Source organism: Phaseolus vulgaris, chromosome 7 (genome assembly GCF_000499845.2).
Source record: "Phaseolus vulgaris cultivar G19833 chromosome 7, P. vulgaris v2.0, whole genome shotgun sequence".
Lineage (NCBI taxonomy): Eukaryota > Viridiplantae > Streptophyta > Magnoliopsida > Fabales > Fabaceae > Phaseolus > Phaseolus vulgaris.
The window spans coordinates 16,882,946-16,904,619 of record NC_023753.2 but is presented as its reverse complement, the minus strand read 5'-3'; the positions used below and the strand labels follow the sequence as shown (position 1 = coordinate 16,904,619).

General features: G+C 49.5%; 1 protein-coding gene across 1 annotated transcript; it reads left to right on the top strand.

Moving 5' to 3' along the window:
- The first annotated feature begins 6,453 nt into the window (after nt 1-6,453).
- LOC137829152 (uncharacterized) lies at nt 6,454-6,762 on the top strand. The gene has a single exon (XM_068635946.1). The coding sequence runs from the start codon at nt 6,454-6,456 to the stop codon at nt 6,760-6,762; it is 309 nt and encodes a 102-aa protein (XP_068492047.1).
- Nucleotides 6,763-21,674: the final 14,912 nt, after the last annotated feature.

Sequence of the window (21,674 nt, the reverse complement as noted above, 5' to 3'; positions counted from 1 at the left end):
ACAAGCGCTACCTGGCTGATGGAATGCTCCCATTGGAACCTGTAGAGGCCAGGAAAATTAAGAAAATTTTTGCCAAGTACACTCTCGTTAACGAAGAGCTGTTCAGACACGAGTTCACCCACCCAATCTTGGTATGTGTAAGCGGAGACCAATGCGTACGGATAATGGCAGAGCTCCACGAAGGGATATGTGGGAGTCACATCGGTGGACGATCTCTAGCATCAAAGGCCATTCGTGCGGGATACTACTGGCCAACCGTAAGGGAAGACTGCACGAGGTACACACAACAGTGCAAACAGTGTCAACAACACGCTGATTGGCACAAGGCACTGCCAGAGAAGCTCAGGTCAATTTACAGCCCTTGGCCTTTCCGTACATGGGGAATCGATATCCTGGAACCCTTTCCTTTGGCAATAAGGCAGATGAAGTACCTCGTGGTCGCCATAGAGTACTTCACGAAGTGGATCGAGGTTGAGCCCATTGCCCAGATCATGACCCATAAGATCACGCACTTCGTGTGGAAGAACATAGTGTGCCGCTTCGGGGTACCGAAGCGCTTGGTGTCTGATAGTGGCACATAGTTTGCAAGCCAACAAATGGATAAGCTATGCTCAGAAGTTGGAATAAAGTAGGTGCTCGCATCAGTCGAGCACCCCCAGACGAATGGGCAGATCGAGTCTGCCAACAGAGTGCTGCTCAGAGGTCTAAAGAGAAGGCTCGATAAGGCCAAAGAAACCTGGGCAGAGGAGGTTCCTAGAATTGTGTTGGCGTACCACACCACTCCCCAGTCCACCACCAGAGAAACACCCTTCGACTTGGTGTAGGGGTCGGACGCGATGATTCCAGTGGAGATCCAAGAGAGCTTGCCACGCTTCCAGAACTTCGTGGTTGAAGAGTGCAACGAAGAGAGAAAGGTGAACCTGGACCTACTGGATGAATTCAGGGAGGAAAAAAGAATTAAAGCTGAAGCATTGAAGAGAAGGGTGGATTACAAGCACAACTCGAAGCCCCGCCAGTTTTAGGTCGCCGACTTGGTGATGCGGAAGGCCCACCTATATCAGCTAGAGAACAAGCTATCCCCCAAGTGGACTGGTCCTTTTAGAGTGGCAGAGGCCCTTGGGAATGGGGCATACAGGCTTGATACGTTGGAGGGAGGCGCAATTCCTCGTACATGGACTGTTTTATTTCAGTTGAACTGTAGCATTGTACATAATTCTCAGGGGACGTTTTTTTCCCTCATAAGGGTTTTTTAATGAGGTCACCCAATAAATTTCGATTGAAGTATCTTCTCGAATGTTTGTACAATACAGTTATGAGCCTGTTTACTTGCGTTAGAGGTCTCGAGTGCGGGAAAGGTAGGTTCGCAGAGAACGCCTTCCCCCTCGAGTGAGACCGCCAAGGTTGAACGAGGTACACCAGTGAAATCCTCCTTTTCCTTTGAGTGAAGATGAGGTCAAATACGAACTGTTCCCTTGCGTTAGAAGTCTCGGGCGCGGGAAAGGTAGGTTCGCAGAGAACACCCCCCCCTCGAGTGAGAACGCCAAGGTTGAACGAAATAGTTCACCAGAGAAATCCGCTTTCGCCTTTGAGCGAATATGAGGTCAGATACGAGCCATTCCCTTGGTTAGAGGTCTCGAGTACGGAAAAGGTAGGTTCGCAAAGAACGTCTCCCCTTCGAGTGAGAACGCTAAGGTCGAAAGAAATGGTTCATCAGAGAAATCCTCTTTCGCCTTGAGCAAAAATGAGGTCATTCATAAGCTTTCCCTTGGGTTAGAAGTCTCGGGAGCGGGAAAGGTAGGTTCGCAGAAAACACCTCCCATTTGAATGAGAACGCCAAGGTTGAACAGTGCAATTCGTAGTTAAGTCCTCCCCTGCTTTAAGCAAGGGCGAGGTCAGTTTGGAACCTTACCTAGGGGTTAGAAACCTCAAGGGTGAGCGGGATGGTTCATAGTGAACGCCTCCCCTCCCCTTCGAGTGAGAACGCTAGGGGAAAGAAGTAAGGTTCGACAGTTAAATCCTCCCTTGACTTTGTACAACAAGGATGAGGTCAGTTACGAGTTCCTCCCCGGGCTAGAAATCTCGAGACTGGGCAGGATGGTTCGTAGAGAACGCCCACTCTCTGGAGTGAAAGCATCGTAATGGAGGCAGTGCGGTCCAGAAGGCGAGTTCTCCCCAAACCCAAGGTGGACAGATAGGGAGCAGACACAAATTTCTCCTTGGGCCAAGAAGCTCGAAGCGGGATAGCTCGGAGTGCGCTTCCCTCTTGAGCGAGAACGCCGAGGCGAGGACAGCACGACTCGCCAACGACATCAGTAAAGCGCCTCCTTGCTCAGTAAGATAGGAGCAAGGTCAATTAGAAGGTCTCTCTCTTCCATGCCTTATGAAGCTGATTCGAAGAGTGACTCTCAGAGGTTCCTGCACCTTGGTGTATGAGGGTGAGTTCAGTTACAGGTTAGTGTGCACACCCCTGCTGCCTAATGAAGAGTGTGCGGTAGGGCGGGGTTAGATAAGCATGCTACCTAAGGTTCAAGCATTCGTCAAAGGCGTTGTTAGATATGCTAGCCTAAGGAAAAATTGTTAATGGTCAAGGACGAAGAATGCAAGTTAAAGCAAGATAAAGCGCGACTTTTAAACAGATCAAGACCAAGGAAACAATTCGTGATATTAAGGTTTAAAGCAGTTAATAGTTCGGACAGTTGGAAGCAAACAAAGTGTTTATAAATACAATAGTGCATATTGTTCTTCAGAGGACCAAATACAAGCTAAGAGGGAGGGGCCCTGGGCACAACTTGCCCATCCACGACCTGGTTCAACGTCGCGAAGGGTAAGGTGTCCATCTCAGGATGCACGCAGGCAACCTGAGCTAGAGCATCCTCGAATCCTGCCACGTAGGCGTCGGCGACGTTGTCGATAAGCTCTGCCTCGATCTTCTTAAAGGCTTCAACTTGTTCGGTGAGTTCAGCCTCCACCCTACCAAGTTGCACCTCCCGATCGGTGGTCCTCTCCTCCAGTTTGGCCATCCTAGCCTTGATAGCTTCGGCCTCTTCCTCAAGCTCCACCACCCTGGTTCGTAGGGGTAGGATTTTCGCCTCCAGCTGAACAGCCTCCTGACCCTTGTCATGAAGTTGTTTGGTGAGGTCCTTCTCAGATTGGCGGAGACTGCTCAACTCTTGCAGTAGAACAGTCTCGCGAGTGGTAAAGGCACAAGCCTGCTGGGCCATCCTCTTTCTTCTTCTCCTTCGCCAAAGCCAGGTCCTCCTTAGCCTTTGCCTCCACCAGGGACATCTTTTCCTTAGCTTTCGCCTCCACCAGAGCCAGTTGCTCTTTGATCCTCACCTCAGTCTGGTTTGTGAGGGCATTTAATTGGGCAAGGAATTCGACAAGACTGAGGCCCATGCACTCCCTCATCGCGTCCTCATCCATGTTTTTCGCTATCCCTCTTTGGAAGCTTTTGAGAGCATGCCGAAGGACGGCGGGTAGCTCGGGGGCGGGAGGAACTTAGTTGTTCCCAGGGGCGCTCTCCCCAGCGCCCTTTAGAGCAAGAAGCCCACGGGGGGAAGAGGCATTGGGAGGTTGATCCCTGAAGGAGGCGAAACGGCTGCTAGTGGCAGAGTGAGAGGTCGCCGCCCTAACCACCTTTCGTATTTTGAAGACGGGCCCTTCCGCGGTGTCCCCGTCTCCAGATTCAATCTCCACGACCCCTTTGTCCTTCTCAAGGGGGGTGGAGCCGGCGAGGCCCGTACAGCAGCAAGGGGAACTGCGACGATGAGGGCAGAAGGAGTGGGGGATGGTGCGGCGGGAGCAGAGATGGGAGCGGAAGGAGTTGAGGCACCCGCGACACCAAGCGCCCCATGGCGGCAAGTGAGGGCATCGACTAGCCTAGCCCTTTTCTCTTCGTTCAGCACCATGCCTGCGCCAAGATGAAAATGCAAGAGGTCAGCAAAGCAGTAGCCATCAGAATGCAAGAGTAAAAAAAAAGGCAAAATATACGAGTATAACAGTATGCTAACAGGCATAACAAAGTAAGACAAGAGAAGACCAGTACCAATGTAACCCTTGAGGGCCCCAACATCGTACTCATGCTTGATCAGCTGGGTAGTGTTGAACATTGCCCCCAGACTTGAGAGAACCTGGCACACTTCGCGATCGAGAGGGGCCAGTTCCTCTAGGGTTTTCGGTTTCTTAAACTTTAGTTCCCTCACCCAGTAAAGGGGAAATCCGTCCAGAAGGGTGGGGTCGTGGGCGGTGCAACACACCCTAAAGAACTTCCCTTTGAAGCCCTTATAGGATTGCTGGAAGAGCGTGAGGAGGACTCTCCCCGCCACGCCACTGAAGCTCACCTAGAGGTTCTTCCCAGGGCTCTTAGCTTCAAAGAAATGGAGGAAGACGTCGACCGAAGGAGGGTGCCCAAAATGGTTGCACAGTATAGAGATGGCCCTCATGAAGGCCCAACTGTTGGGTTGCAGTTGGGCGGAGGCCATGTTGATCTCCGTCAACAACGCCCTTTCGAAACCAGTAAGGGGAAGACGTAGCTTCATCCGTTTAAAGACAATTTGGTAGAGGAAGAAGAAGGGCTCTCCTTCGTTGACCTGGTCGTCAACGCATACAGGTTCGCCCTTAGCACATGGGCGGATAGAGACATAGGCATTGCTTTCTTGCCCAAAGACGCACCCTATACAGTCAAGCTCGTCGTCCCAATGTTTCGTCACATCCATACTGGAAGTGAGTGTAGAGGTCTCGGTGAGAAGTTCGGCAGAGGCCCAAGGGTACAAGACTCTGTAATCTACGTTGGGTGGAGGGTTGGAAGTTGTTTTCGTTTGAGCCATCTTGAAGAAAGCTAAAAAGCAAGAAAGGAAAAGAAAAACAAGGACAGAGGGGGAAAGAACAGAGAAAGCTTAAAATGCAAGGAAATTAAACAGTCTCAGGCAGTTATCAAAGTGCGAAATCAAGAAACAAGGGCGATCAATGGATAAAAATCGTACCTTTAACTGATGAAAGTTGAAAGTCCTGGTTTTTCGCAAAAGAGAAAGCAAGAGCGTTCGAAGAAGAAGATGAAGCGTGCAAGAGATTTCTGAAAGTGATGGAACAGTGATCGAAACGCGCGTTTTTGAACGCTCAACGTAAACTAAGATGCGCAAGCGACATTAAGTCTTGGTCGTTGATCAAGACACGTGTGCGCAAATTAAAGCGGGCACAGAGAAGCGTCACTTCGGTGCACTGTTCACGTCCCGTCACGCAGAGCCACGTAGGTTGCCAGGGCGAGGACTTAGTCTCTTCGCTGAAAAAGTTACAACTCGAGACTGGGGGCTTGTGTACCGACCAGTCCTTGGACGTCGTTGATCGCTATTAATGATTATGGGGCCACGTAAGTTGGGTCCCACGAGTGGCATGGGCCAGTGTCTCCAAGACACGTGAGCCAAGGTGCCGAGGAGTGGTCAGGCGTCGATCACCAGGATGTACTGATGTGTACTTAGCAATATAGTGAGGGTGATGTGACATCGGACATCAGAGACTCAAACAGCGAGCTTGGCCACGAGAGGTGGATCCTAGACCACACACCAGTTATCAGTTAGAAAGAACCCTAGATCACGAGGGGTCCATGCGTGCGGTGTGGATGACGCGTTCAGGCGTAACGCAAGTAAAGAGCCACTGGAAGAGATACGACCCGTGAGGGTCACATTCCAGGGGTGAGTTGCATGCATGGCACGTGAACAGCTAGGGCACTCCCAAGACGGATGACCCCAGAGATTAGGTGCACAAGTTGGTACCCAGGTGGTCATCCCGTTAGAGGTTGCACTCCAATAAGGGAGCCCTACGCGCTAGATTGCCCTAAGAGTGGGTGATAGCGACACTAAGGCGTACCCTCAGTAACCCTAATTATGGTTAGCGGAAACAGCGAAAATCCTAGAGTATATAAAGGGTAGTATCAAACCTAATAAGGTACACAAGTTTTACGCAGCTTTACGCTGATACACACACAGTTTACACAGAGAGCCTTTTACAGCTTACTTTCGGTGTTTCCTAGTGCTATACTGACTTCAGCGTCGGAGTGCAAACGACTTCTAGGGCGCCCTTTGTCTTTGCATTTTCAGGTGTTTGATCGAAGAAAGGAACAAACGAAGGCAGAGATAATTTGGCGTGTGATCGTCGTAGATGTACGAAGGTAATCGAGTCAACCGACAGGAACAATGGTTGGTTCCAAAAAGCTATTGTTTGGAAAGTTGGGGACAGAGAGAATGTTAGGTTTTGGGAGGATGCGTGGGTCAATTACTCTAGCCTTAAGTCTTTGTTTCCTAGACTTTACTCCCTTTTTATGGAACAAGGCAAGAAGGTGGGTAAGGTAGGCTTTTGGGAGGATTCTGGTAGCAATGGCAGCTAAATTCGAGGAGGGATATGTTTTAATGGGAATTGGGTTTGGAGGAAGATTTATTTACGCACATAAATAGGGGTGACATGAACAAGGAATCCAAGGATCATCTTGTTTGGGGAGGGGATACCACAAGGGTCTTCTATGTGAAATCAGCTTATGTTCGCTTGGCTAACCAAACCAATGGTCCAATGGATGGATCTTTTTCCAACCTATGGCAAGCAAAAGCAATGCCTAAAGCCCTAATCACTGGGTGGAGAATCTTACTAGATAGAATCCCAACTAGTATTAACCTTCTCAAAAGAAGGGTGGCAATAAATTCTACTATATGTGCACTTTGTAGGGAGTCAGAAGAATCCACCCAACATCTTTTCTTGGATTGTGCCATTGCATAACGAGTTTGGTCTACATGCTTCAGGTGGTTAGGTGTTATGTTTTTCCAACATAAGGAATTGAAGTGTCACCCTGAGAACTTTTATCTTATACATATGTCAGTTAAGAAAAATCAGGTGCGGAAGGGAATGCGGGTAGCAATTGTACATTGTATTTGGGAGAAGAGGAATAGAGTTGTCTTTAAGCAAGAGGTTCCATATGCAGAAATTTTTTTCCAATCAACTCAACTCCTTGCATGGTTTTTGTTGAAATACAAGGTGCGCTCTTTTTCGTATGCATTTTCGGATTGGCACCTGAACCCAAATCAATGCATCCAATGTATACGCTGGAAAAAGGAGGTAATAATGGGTGCAGGAAGCAAGGCTGGAAGAAGAATTCATAATAATGATCTAGAAAGTATACAACAACAGGTTCAACTATGAGGAGCTCGTTTTCTAGTTAGACACAGACGTTGAAATGGAAAAAGTGTTGTTGTTTGCATGAGAAAAGGGTGTCAAGCTGGTGAAGTTTTATGAAGGGGTTATTCATGGATACTTTGGAACCTGATGAAGATGCTTTTAAATTGTTAGCAACTGCTTTCTTGGTACTTTTTCTACAGCTTTGAAAACCATGTTAGAGGGGAACTGTGTTGTCAATGACAATACTATATGAGAATTAAGAATGTGGACCACCAAAGGAAGGAAGGATGCAACTAATGGCCAAAGCCATTTTTGTCAATGTTGTCATGCTTGTTGGTGTTGCTGTCAAGGCACCAATGGCCTATGTAAGGGTTGTCTTAAAGAAAATTTAGCACTGGAGCAAGTATAAAGTCAACACATATCAGTAGCCAAGAAAGGCTCTTTAGCTAATATAGATCTGAAGTTTTTTTGCAAGTGCTCTGTCTGTATATGATGCAAAATTATGCAGTAAATGTGGTGGACCAAAGGTGTTTTCCTATAAAGAGCGTTGTTCCTGCCAGTTGACCAGATTGCCTTCGTGCGTAGCTATGAGCTGCGTATCAAGGACTCCTTTGTCTTTGTTTAAATCTTAACCCTTCGCCGCAGTGAATACCTGAAACAAAGAGACAAATGGGCGCCCTCGCGGCCGTTTGCACTCCGACGCTCAAGTCAGTAAGGGTAGAAAACACCGTTGCACCTCCGTAATAGAACACCATAAACACCGTGTTCAGGAAACGCGTAGCTGAATCGTAACTGAATTCTCTCTCCCGTTCTCAGATCACTTGTGTGTAAAGTGTGAAAACGACCTTATTCTGCTAACAACGAAAAGACTAAGGCCTCGCCCTACCGTCCTACGTGGCATTCTATTGACAAGACGTTTCTGCGCTACGACGTGACACTTTGGCACACACGGTAATTTATCAACACGTGGCCCAATTGCACGGTCGTGACTTAACGTCTCTTGCGCTTCTCAAGTTTACGTTAAACCTTTCAAAAATGCGCACTTCAGACACTATTCCATCACATACGCTCTCACTTGCTTTCTTCGTCTTCCTTCTCAAAGCTTTCTCTGATTTCTCTTCTCAAAACCAAGACTTTCACTTCTTCAATCATCAAAAGGTATGAATTTTCTGCATTGATGCCTCTTTATTCTTGACTTTATGTACTGATGTTACTGCCTGGGACTGTTTAAATTCTCGCATTTACGCTTTCCTCTCATTTCTTCGTTCCCTGTTCTCTGGACTTTTCTCGTGTGGGTAGGGTTTTTCTGGGTTTTATTCCACTTTCACACCATAGCCTCTGTTTGCTAAACCTTTGTTCTTCTTCTTCCCAGCTTCCCTTGTTGAGACATGGTGCGAACCAAAACCACCGCCAATCCACCACCTCCCAGCGTTAATTACAAACCCTTATATTCTTGGGCTTCCGACGAGCTGCTCGCCGAAACCTCGACCCTAACTTCCTTTTCTGATTGGAGGGACCATTTAAACAACGAACCCGGGTGCAAGGGTAGAGACTTTGGGAGAAGGCACGACGCTTATATATCTGTTCGTCCCTGCACAGCGGGCGAACCTGTCTGCGTGGATAATCACTCGAATGGTGGGGAACCATTCTTCTTTTTCTATCAGTCAGTATTCCAGCGCGTTGGACAACGCCTTCCCTTTACAAGCTTCGAAAGGGAGCTTCTGACAGAGATAAACGTGGCCCCAGCCCAACTACACCCCAATAGCTGGGCCTTCATCAGGGCCTTTGGCATTCTCTTCAGCTATTTCGGGTGTTACCCCCAGTGGACGTCTTCCTCCACTTCTTCGAGGCAAAGGGCCCTAGGAAAAATCTGAGTCAGCTTCAGTGGGATTGCTGGGAGGATAATTTTGACTCTCTTCCAGCAATCATACAAGGGGTTGAGAGGAAAATTCTTCAGAGTGTGTAGCTCTGAAGCCGACCCTACTGCCCTGGATGGTTTCCCCTTGTATTGGGTAGGGGAATTGAAGATGAGGAAAGCCAAGACTTTGGACGAGCTAACCTCGGCTGATCGCGAGATATGCCAAGTCTTGGCTAGCTTGGGGGTAGTGTTTAATACTGCTAAGCTGATCAAACATGAATACGACCCCGTTGCACTGAGTCGCTGCATCGGTATAGGAGTACTCCCTTCTTTACTAACCCCAACTCTCTATTTCTGTTTATGCTGCTTCTTCTTGCGTATTTTACAAACTGTTCTTATACTATTTTCATGGTATGCTTGACTCACAACTCTTTCTCTTTGGTGCAGACATGGCGCTAGGTGATGAGAAACGGAAGAAGCTGTCCAAGGTCTTGTCCGCTCGGGGCAAGGCCACTTCTGGTGGGGCTGGTATCTCTACACAACCAGCCCCTGGCACTTCCCTTGCCACCTCTCCAATTTCCCCTGCCCAAACCGTACCAACACCTGCACCTGCTCAAACCACCCAAAACCCCCTTCTCCTCATACCATTCCAACCCCTACCTCTCCACTTCCAATCGCGGCCATCCCATTGGCCGTGGTCGGGACTTCATCTCCACCAGCCCCCCTGGACAAAGGAAAAGGGGTGGTGGTTGTTCCCTCGGATGACGAGGAGGATACTGCTAATGGACCTGTCTTCAAGAGGAGGAGGACCACCACAGTGGCTACATCCCACTCCACTTCCAACAAAAACGTTGAGTCCCTGAGGGAGCATCCTCCAAGTGCCTCCACACCTCCTAACTATATGGCTCTGGGGAGGGAGTTGAAACCGCCCCAGAGCCCACTCTTGCATCTGCTCAAGAGCTTCCTCGGGTCGTCCAACTCTTGCTAAAGGGTTTCCGGCAGGTGCCCCCGGAAGGCCCAACTGACGAGGCTGTAGAGGAGAGTGTTGCTTATTCCCTTAGGGAACACTTTTCTCGTGCCAGCTCTTGGCGGCACCAAACTGAGGCTAGGGCCAGGGAGTACCAAGCTCTTGTTGATGAGCTGGCCCTGGTAAAGGAGCAAATGAACGACCAAGCCCGTCGTTGGTTCAACCAAGAGGCTGCTCTTAAAGAGGCCCTGAAAGTGGTGCGAAAAGCTAAGGAAGCAGCTAACAAGAGGCTTCATGAAGCGGCCAGACATACACTGAGCTTCTGGCCAAGGTGGTGGAAATTGTTGAACTGAAGGCAGCCGCTGATACCTCCAAAACCAAAATAACCACCCTTGAGGAATGTTGTGTTACTCAAGAGGTGAACCTGGGCAAGGTTGAGGTTGATCTTGCTGCCAAGAATGAAGCTTTTGACATAATGAAGGCTGAACTTACCAAGCAGCTTGCAGAGAAGGCTGGGACCTTGGCAGACATGGGGAAAGAGCTGGCTTCCCAAGCTGAACACTCCCAAAAGGTCGAAAAGGAGCTCCTCGACGACGCTGCGGATGCTTTTGCTGCAGGGTTTGAGGAAGCTTTGTCTCAGGTAGTCTACGAACACCCTGAGATGGACGTCTCAAACTATGCCCCTGTCAACCACGTCGTCAAGGGGAAAGTCGTGCCAAGGGACTTCTCTGAAGACAATTAGCTTTCCCTTTTTGTAACTTTATAACTTTGTTACCTATTCTGCACATTCTGAATGGCTTGCACTTTTTGACTTTAAATATTTGCTTCTGCTTGCGCTTATTCACTGCTTTCAAAGATGTTTCCGCTATTTACCTTTGTTTTTCTTCGCTTAGCTTAATTTTCTTTCTCAAACTATAGGTAGCACGCGCTTTTCCTTCTTATCTTTTCTACTAAGACCAACGTGCATACCTTTCTCTTGTTCTCGATTCCTTCTTCTTCCTAACTCGTGGGAATTTCTTAACTTAATCTTCGCTTGACCTTCATGGCCCTGAGGCGCCTACCCCCGAAGGCGTTACTGGCCTCGACATCGCTCAAAGGCAAAGAAGGACTTATCTTGGCCGAAGCCTACTTACTCGTACTCGGTGCCCACACTTGAGGAGAGGCCTGCTGAAAGCAGGGCCGTTTCGTCCTCAGTGTGTCTAAACACTGGGACAAGAGTTACACTTGGTGCCCACGCCCGAGGAGAGGCCTGCTGGAAGTAGTGTCGTTTCGTCCCCGGTGTGTCTAAACACCAAGGCAACCAGTCCTTATCTCTTGCACTTGGTGCCCACGCACGAGGAGAGGCCTGCTAGGAAACAGAGTCGTTTCGTCCTCAGTGTGTCTAAACACCAAGGCGGTCAGTGTACTTGGTGCCCACGCCCGAGGAGAGGCCAGCCGGGGAGCAGTGTCGTTTCGTCCCCGATGTGTCTAAACACCAAGATGACCAGGGACTTGGTGCTTACGCCCAAGGAGAAGGTGTCCCGAAGGAAAGCGCTACTCCTATCTGGTGTGTATCTGCACCAAGGTACCTGGCTCTCTACTGCTCCGAACTTCCTTTCTGTCCTTGGCGCTCATGCTCGAGGGAGGCGCCCCCACGTCTCCCCTCGAGATGTCTGAACGCCAAGGTGGTGGGTTCATTTCTTACTGAACCGCGTTATCTCTTGTTAGCATTTCTCTGCATCGTAATAAGGAAAACTTAAGACAATGTATGCTCAAACTGGTTTTTACTTGGGTGACCTCATTAAAAAACCCCTGAAAGGGGAAAAGAGTGTCCCCTTAAACTATACACTTCATAGAGTTTTTAACTGAAATAAAACTACAAGTTTGCCGCGTTCCAAGTGCGCGGGATAGGGCCTCCCTCCAGAGTCTCAAGCTTATACGACCCGTTCCCCCGAGCTTCGATTACCCTGAAGGGCCCGATCCACTTGGGGGACAACTTGTTTTCCAACTCATATGGATGAGCCTTCCGCATGACCAAGTCAGCCACTTGGAACTACCGGGGCTTCACCTTGGAGCTGTACTGATGCTCTACTCTTCTCTTTATGGCTTCAGCCTTTATTCTTGCTTCTTCTCTGGCTTCGGGTAACAGATCTAGATTCACCCTCCTCTCCTCGTTGGACTCTTCAGCCACAAAACTCTGGAAGCATGGTGAGCTCTCGTGAATCTCTACTGGGATCATGGCGTCCGATCCGTATACTAAGCTGAACGGCGTCTCCATGGTGGAAGTTTGGGGCGTGGTGTGGTAAGCCCATACTATCTTGGGTACCTCCTTCGCCCAAGTTCCTTTGGCTTTCTCAAGCCTCCTCTTCAACCCCCTCAGCAAGATTCTGTTGACGGACTCCACCTATCTGTTCGTCTGGGGGTGTTCAACAGATGCGAACACTTGCTTGATGCCTACCTCTGTAGACAGCTTACCCAGCTGCTGGCTTGCAAACTGAGTACCATTATTTGAGGTAAGGCACCTCGGTACACCGAAGCGACACACAATGTTCCTCCAGACAAAGTGTTGTACCTTGTGTGCGGTGATCTGCGCCACCGGCTCTGCTTCTATCCACTTTGTGAAGTACTCAATAACAACTATCAAGTACTTCATCTGCCTTATTGCTAACGGGAAGGGTCCCAGAATTTCAATTCCCCATGTGTGGAAAGGCCATGGGTTGTAAGTTGACCTCAACTTTTCTGGGGGCGCCTTATGTCAGTCGGCATGCAGTTGGCACTGCTTACACCGTTGGGCGTACCTTACACAGTCCTCCCTCACTGTTGGCCAGTAGAAGTTTGCGCGCACTACCTTGGACGCCAAAGACCTTCCTCCTACATGGCTCCCGCAAATCCCTTCATGGAGCTCAGACATTATCCTCGTGCACTCATCTCCACTCACGCATGTCAAGATCGGGTGCGTGAACCCGTGTCTGAATAGTGCTCCATCCACGAGAGTGTACCTCGCAGAATTTCTCTTTATCTTCTTGCCCTCTTCGGGCTCCGCAGGGAGGATCCCATCTGCGATGTAGCGCCTATAGGGCGTCATCCACGTGTCCCCTTCTTCCAGAGCGCACACCTGCATGGGGTACTTATCTTCTGGCGAGGCCGGATAAACACTTATACTGGGGGCTCTTGCCGTGTCCTGAGTCAAGGACTGTGTCCTGATCTGAAGGATGTCCACCCTGTTATCCACCACAAACGTTCACGGCGTTTTGAGGGTCTCCTGGATGACCGTCCTCTGCCTTCCCCCCTTGCCTGTGAGCTGGCCAGCTCAGCATGGACATTTTGTTCTCTTGGGACGTGGACCAACTCGAACGTCACGCCCCTTTCAGCACTTGGACATACATCAAATATGCTGCCATCTGCAGATCCTTGACTTGGTACTCCCCGGTCACCTGCCCCGTGACCAGCTGCGAATCACTCTTCGCCAACAGGCATCACACACCCATCTCTTTGGCTAAGAGCATCCCAACTATTAGGGCCTCGTACTCTGCTTGATTATTACTTGCCTTGAACGCAAACTTCAGGGCCTGCTCGATCAACAAACCGTTTGGCTCCTCCAGGACCACTCCGGCTCCACTCCCTTGCTGATTCGAGAACCCATCCACCGAGAGCACCCATTGGGAGCCAACCTCTTCCTCTTGTCGTGTGCTCCCTGGCGAGAGCTCCGCCACAAAGTCTGCGTACACCTGTCCCTTGATGGACCCCTGGGCTCATACAGAATGTCAAACTCGGAGAGCTCCACCGCCCAGCAGACCATCCTCCCTGCGACGTCTGGCTTTTGTAACACCTTCTGGATGGGGAGGTTCGTCATTAGTACCACCGTAAAGCTTTGGAAGTAGTGACAGAGCCTCCTGGCCGAGAACACCACCGCCAGAGCCTCCTTCTCCAAAGACTAATACCTTGCCTCCGGCCCTTGCAGGACTTGTTTATGAATTATAAAGGTTTCTGGGTTTGGTCTTGCTCCTGAACCAGCACAACACTGATCGCCCACTCAGTCACCGCAAAGTATAACCGGAGGGGCACACCTGTCTGTGGCTTACAAAGCAAGGGAGGAGCAGCCAGATACTCCTTGAGCTTAAGGAATGCCGCCTCGCACTCCTCGGTCCACACGAACCTGTTGTTTCTCTTCAAGCACTGGAAATAAGGGTGCCCCTTGTCTCCTCCAGCGGACACGAACCTGGACAGAGCGGTCATCCGCCCCGTTAACTGTTGTACCTCCTTCACCGTGGCGGGGCTCCTCATTGCCAGGATCGCTGCACACTTGTCGGGGTTCGCTTATATCCCCCGTTCTGTGAGCAGAAACCCCAAAAACTTACCCGCCTCAACACTGAAGACACACTTCTCAAGGTTCAGCTTGAGGCGCTATTTAGCTATCGTGGCAAACAACTCTTCCAGATCAACTGTGTGCCGCCCCCTCTCTTGGAATGTCACCACCATATCGTCGACGTAGGCCTGCACGTTCCTACCCAACATGGGTGCAAGGACCTTATCCATCAATCTTTGATAGGTGGTTCCTGCATTCTTCAACCCAAACAACATCACCTTGTAGCAATAACAGCACGTCTCAGTCATGAACGCCATTTTGCCCTCGTCACGGGGATGCATCTTGATCTGATTATACCCCGAAAACGCATTCAGAAAGCTTAGCATCTTGCAGCCCGAGGCGCTGTCCACCAATGCGTCGATGCTGGGCAGGGGATACGAATCCTTAGGGCACGCCTTATTCAGGTCAATGAAGTCCACGCACATCCTCCACTTCTTGTTCGCCTTCTTTACTAAAACCACATTGGCCAGCCACTCAGGGTACTGAATCTCCCTGATGTGGCCAGCGCTCAACAGCTTTTTGGTCTCTTCCTACACGACGAGGCGCCTTTCCTCGTTTAACTTCCTCCTCCACTGTCGCATAGGTCAGACCTTGGGGTCCATGGTGAGATGATGGAATAAAAAAATTCGGGTCAATGTCGGGCATGTCCGAGGCAGACCATGCAAAGGCGTCCAGGTGACGTGAGATTACTGCCGCCACCTGGTCCTGCTCTTCTCGACTCAGCAGTCGTCCCAGTTTAAAGGTCTTACCACCGATCTGCCTCTCCACCACATTCTCGACTGGCTCGGGCATCCTCTGCGCAAGAGATGTCTTCGCTGCCTTCCCTTCCAGGTATCGCCTCGGCAGGCGCTTTCCCCATGGGCAATGCCTCCGCGGGCGTCTCCTCCATGGGTACTGCCCCTGCAGGCGCCTCCTCCGTGGGCGTCTCCTCCACGGGCTCTACCTCCATGGGCGTCTCCGTGCTGGGTGGGCGCTCCACCACCATAAACACGCCTCTTTTTTTTCAGGCTATTTTCATAGCACTTATTCGCTTCTTTCTGATCGGACTTAATCATGATCACTCTGCCACTAAGATCGGGCAGTTTCAGCTTCATGTGTCGTGTAGACGACACCCCTCCAGTTTGTTCAAAGCTGGCCTCCCCAGCAAAATGTTGTACGCCGAATTAGCGTTCACAACCAAATACCTTATGTTCTCGGTGCGTGACGTCGTGCCATCCGTGAAAGTCGTCCTCAACACTAGATAGTCGCGCACCTCCACTTGGTCCCCCTGTGAAGCCATACAGGCACTCGGTATATGGCCTCAGCAGATCAGGGGACAATTGCAACTTGTTGAATGTGGACCAGAACATCACGTCCGTCGAGCTACCTTGATCCACAAGCACTCGATGTACTCTCCTTCCAACCGAGATCACCACGGGATCGTTGTCATGGGGGACAACATCGTGGAGGTCTGCCTTCGTGAACGTAAGGTCGACGTCCAGCGAGTCGTCCGCCCCCTGCTCTGCCACAGAATTTACTGACCACACGTATCTCTTGAGCTGAGAGGCAGTGCATCCTCCACCCGGAAAACCACCAGAGATGGTGTGTACTTCCCCATGGATAGGCATCTCATGGGCCTAGTCTTCTACTGGCGCTGCCAAGGTCGCGGCTCCGGATGACCCCACCTGATAGTCATTCAAGAATCCGCTCTTCACTAGCTTGTCCAACTGATGGCCCAGAGCCTAGCAGTTGGTGATCTGATGGCCGAACGCCTGATGAAACTCACACCACGCGTCCTTGTGTGGTCCCATAACCTTATCTGTCTTCGCAGGGACCCTCAGCCTATCCGCGATGTTGGGCACAACAATGAGGTCCTTAAGCTCCACCACAAAGTTGTGCCTAACCGGCCTGTTCTCCAATGAGCGCCCCCTGGCCTGCGGCTTCCTTGCCTCATAGGGGCGCTTCCTCTCTTAGCCTCTCTTCCCTGGCGCGACCTCATTCACCCTCGTGGGCTGTGCGCGCGACTGTGCTCTAGGGCGTGCGGGTGTGACACTTGCACGTTTCTCGCACACCTCACCCTCCGTTGCGATGTGCTCCGTGCAACGCCTGATTTCTGTGAAAGTTCGGGAGCGGTTTCTGATGAGTGACTCGCAGAATGGCCCAGGGCAGATTCCCTTCCTGAATGCATACACAATCATCGGCTCTTCAATGGTGCCAACCTTCACCACCTGCACACCAAAACGGTTGATGTATTCCTTCAACGTCTCCCACTAGTACTGCTTCACGTCGAAGAGATCATACGACACTGGCAGGGGAGCCCGGTTCAAGATATACTGCTCCCTGAACAACTGTGAGAGTTGCGCAAAAGAGGTCACGTGGCCATCTGGAAGGCTAATGAACCAGTCCATCGCCATTCCTGCCAACGTGCTCATGAATAGCTTGCACCTCACGACGTCAGAACCGCCGACAAGCATCATCTGCGTGTGGAACGCAGTGAGGTGCGCCTCTGGATCTTCCATTCTCGTGAACGTAACCTTCGGGCCTACTAATGTGGGTGGAATTACTGCCTCCATGATGGACTGCAAGAAAGGCATAGGGAACTCCCTGGGTGGTGTGAAACACTCGCGATCCTCTGCTTTGTGACTCCCAGAGTGGTTGCGCATCCCGCGACGCAACTCTTCGTTCGCACGACATAGCTCTTCGTTTCTTGCCTACGGCGCTGCAAGATCCAACTGAATGCGTTCTTGTTCCACCCTCGACGCCGCCATCGCCTCTTGAAGGCCTTGCATCACCTCCATGACCTACTGCAAGGTCATGCTATCACTCTCTGCGCGCGTTGTTGAACTCTGCCTAGTAGTCCTCATTCTTCACTGTTTCTTGGAGAATCTTTAACTGTTTCTGCGAATCTTGGAACTTTCTTCGATGAAACTGAGTGAATCTTGAGGATTTTCGATGAATCTTCCAAGAATCTTGAAAGCCTCCACAAACTTCACTGTCGCTACTGAAACTTGAACTTCTTGTGGTGGGCCTGCTATTTTAGATCAGGCCCCACGGTGGGCGCCAAATGTTCGTGCCGGTTGACCAGATTTCCTTCTTGCGTAGCTACGAGCTCCGTATCAAGGACTCCTTTGTCTTCGTTCAAATCTTCACCCTTCGCCGCAGTGAATACCTGAAACAAAGAGACAAATGGGCGCCCTCGCGGCCGTTTGCACTCCGACGCTCAAGTCAGTAAGGGCAGAAAACACCGTTGCACCTTCGTAACAGAACACCGTAAACACCGTGTTCAGGAACGTGTAACTGAATCGTAACTGAATTCTCTCTCCCGTTCTCAGATCACTTGTGTGTAAAGTGTGAAAAGGTACCTTAGTCTGCTAACAACGAGAGCTTATATACCTTTTTGGTGCTTCTGCCGCGTGTCTCCTTCTAACTTATGCGTAACTCTGTGTGGGTGGCCTTACGACACTATAACCCAACTTAGGGAAATCCCAGTGTGTAAGTCTCCCTTCCCGAAGTGCATCCTCCGCGGGGGGTGACTACGTGGGTGCCAACTCATGCGTCCCAGCTTCTAGTCACTCGCCCTAAGAGTGTTTCTACCCTCCTCACGTACCATGCATACAGATTACCCCCTAGGACGTGGCCCTTTCGTGGGTCGTCTCTGTTCAAGTGGTTCTCTAACGGTGGCGCGTACTGCCGTGTCCCGACGCCTCATGCACAGATACGCCTTGAGTTGGGTCTCTTCCTACTGGTACTGGGGGTGTGGCTTGGAAACCACCTTTCTCGCCTATTGCCACTCTTCGGGGTACCGAGACCCGAGGCCTCCACGCCCCTACCGTGCCGCCTCCTACTGTGTCGCCCCCTCCATGGTCACTCCCACCCGTGGGTACCGAGGGGTGGCACCACCTTGCTACGAGCACTTCTTGGTTCGAACCCAGTCAACTCCCGAGGTCGGTTAACGCCCGAGGCCTGGTCAACGCCCGAGGCCTGGTCGACCCCCTTTCTTACCTCATTGCACCCCTGATGGGTCCTCCCAAGTGTTGACTTTGGTCAACGCCTGAGGGCGGGTCGGTACAAGCGTGAAGACTTAAACTTGTAGTAAGGAAATCGATTTCTGAACTGGTTAAAGAAGAATGTTGCAGACCCTTGTTTTTTAAGCTACTTTGAAGCTGCTAGCATTCCTATGTTACTTGTGACTGCTTTTGTAAGGTTTGAGTATTATAATATGCTGCCAAATCTTTTCAGGGTTGTGGAATTTACAAGGTAGAATGAAGCTTGATGGTTACTAGAAGGTGCTAATTTGTTGAATGTGATTTTTTGGCCCCTGTTTGGTGTTTGTAAACTTTATTTATACACTTCTTAGGTTCAGCGGCTGGTGTTATGCTTTATGAATGAAAAGGGTTAAGTAACCATTGTGTTTAGGCATGGCAGCTTAGAAGGATGCAGTGTTACTGCACTTTTTAGCAAGTTTTGTAGCACTTGGCCATCTTAAGACCTTTTGTTGGGCTTGGTTGGTTTGTTGTTTTATAAGCAAAGTAGGTATGCCTTAGTAGTAACTATCTATTGATGGTAATTGTTTCTAGATTTTTTGTATATGGGTTGGGACACCCCTTATGTGTCTCCTCTTTTAATTAATTTAATTATTTGCTGATAAAGAAAAAAATATACCTTATGATATAACATTGGAATAATTTGTTCTAATTTCACAACTTCTTTTTAGAAAGATTCATATCTTATATCAAATACTATTAATAATTAATCATAAAAAACACTTTAGGTGATTTTAATTTAATTTAATTTGTTGAGTTAAAATATTTTTTCACATAATGCTATTTATTTCAGAAGTAATAACTTCTTTCAATTTTACTATATATTAATCTATATGATTTCAATTATTAAATATCACAAATCAACACTCTTAATAATAATATGTGACAATATCATTCCCTCACACATAACACATTTTATAATTAAAAATTATATATTGAATCGTCTGATACACATCAAAATAATATCTTTGTATCTTTTAGAAGAAAAGGAATTAGTTATGTTTCTTCCATACTTAAGCATCCAAATGAGTATTTGAGTGTCCAACTCTCAATAGAGAGAATCAAAACTAACTCTCACTCCCCAAACTACAAACATCTAAAGTCCACCTCAAGTTACCTACTTTTATCGATGGAGTAACCACTTGTTAGATAGTCGATGAAAGCTTCTAATAAGAGAAATTTATTTTGGCATTCTTTTAGCTCAATCTTCAAGTCATAGCTTGAGAAATGAACATGGTCCTTTGAGTAACCAAAGTGGCTCTTGAGTGAGAGTAGTTTGTCTTAACAATAACTCACTACAAGAAAATCATTAAACAAAAACCAATTTTAGAGACAAAAAATAATTAGTTACTGTACCGCCCTGGAAGTCGGAAGTGATGACGTGGCAACAAGCTATAGAGTAGGCGTGTGGGTGAGGCGCCAGAGTGGCAGAAGGGAAGGAAGTCGGGTGGTTCGTGTAATCGCCAGTTATTAAGTTGGCGTGCTCCGATCTTCAACATACCAGGCGATCGCCCAGTTGAATATAAAGTCGCCAGATGTGAACTCAGGCGACCAAGTGATTGGAGATCGCCGGAACAAAGCACATCGCCGAAGGTGAAGGTGGTACAGATTACGAAGGCGGCCGGCGAGACCACAGGGAAGGTGTACGAGAGCACCCTAACTCGCCCGTTCCAGTAAAGATCGCACTCTTAAGATAGCTATGCATTGGGCAGAACCATGCATAAGTAACTTAGCCAAAAGGAGAGTCAGAAGCAGCGCCCAAGTCAAGGAGGCTCCAGATGATGACACGTGTACGACTGGATGCAAGCCACGTGTCCAGGTCTGTAACTGCCAGGAGAGAGAAAGTGACCAGGTATATAAGAGTTCTCAATGAACTTTCTGAGGTACGCGCGTTCAGATTACACTCTTTACGCTTGCGAGTTCTAGAGCTTACTGTGAGAGAGAACATTGCACGGTTCCTTGAGATTTCTTGAGTGTTCTTGCTCGTAGTATTTGGTGGTTCTGTCACTGACTTGGGCGTTGGAGTGCGATCGGCCGCAGCGGCGCCGCTCTGTTCTTTTGCAGGTTCTTGAGGTGGATCTCGAAGAGGAACGGAAGCTTGAAGCGGTGCACACGTCGATCCTTTGACGAGGCAGTTTCCAGCGTTCTGGTCAACAGGCAGGATCATCAGGCGCCCACCGTGGGGCCGTGTAAAACTTGCTCCCATCCACAGCGTCAGTTCTTGGAGGTTTTCGAAGTTTCTGCGTGGAAGTGTGCTGGTGCAACCATCGTTCGCTGTTTGTTTGAGATTTGTTCGGTGAATTCGCGTTTTATCCCGTTCGTTTGGGTTTTCGATCGGTGAAGTGAGGTTTTCTTGCTGTTTACGCGTGATTTGTTCGGTGGAGTTGAGTTCTTTCAATCGTCTGGTTATCCGCGAGAAAAGCGGTGGTTTCTGGTGGAGTTGTAAGTTTGTTGGAAGGTTTTCGGTGTTTTTGAGTTTTGTTGCGGAGTTTCGCACAGTTTTTCCGATTGATCGCTGAGTCGATCGTAGCTGAAGTAAGTGTCGTTCGCTGCATTCTGTGATTCGCTGAGTTTCATGAGAAAAATGAGAAGCAATCGTTCAAGTCCAGTTGCGCCCGTCGCTGCTGAAGGCGCCGCCGCCATGACCATGGCGCAGATGGCAGATATGATGCGTTCGTTGCAGGCAACTGTGGAAGCCTCGCGCATAGAACAGGTGAGAATGCACGAGGACCTGGTCGCCTCTCGCGCCAGGAATGAGGAGCTCAGCAAGGTGACTGAGGAGTTGCGTCAAGCCCTTCAGGAGCAACAGGGGCGTTCTTCTGCTGAAGAGGTTGCGCCGTCGTCGCCACCTCATGTTTTTCCCATGCCTTTTGTTCAGGCGATTACTGACACGTGTATTCCCGCGAGTGTGGTTCCTGTTAAGGCTGTTTTCACCGGCGTGGAGGATCCTGAAGCTCATCTCACCATGTTCCATACGCAGATGATGCTGTCAGGGGGATCAGACGTCGTGTACTGTAAGATGTTCGTTAGCACGCTCCAGGAAACGGCGCTGGAATGGTTTGTGAGCCTGCCTAACGGTCACGTAACCAGTTTTCAACAGTTCTCGAAGATTTTCGTCGAGCAGTACATCGTGAATAAGGCACCGCCCAGGGTGTCTTATGATTTGTTCGATATAAGGCAATATCAAGGAGAGTCCCTCAGAGACTACCTGAATCGCTTTGGGGCGCAGATGGTCAGATCGCCGGCCAAAGATGAAGAAATGCTGGTCTATGCATTCAAGAAGGGCGTGCTGCCGGGACCATTCTGCGAGGCGTTGATCAGGGC

What these genes read in the sequence shown, in the direction of transcription:
- LOC137829152 (XM_068635946.1), top strand. Translation starts at nt 6,454, where the DNA reads ATGAACAAGGAATCCAAGGATCATCTTGTTTGGGGAGGGGATACCACA.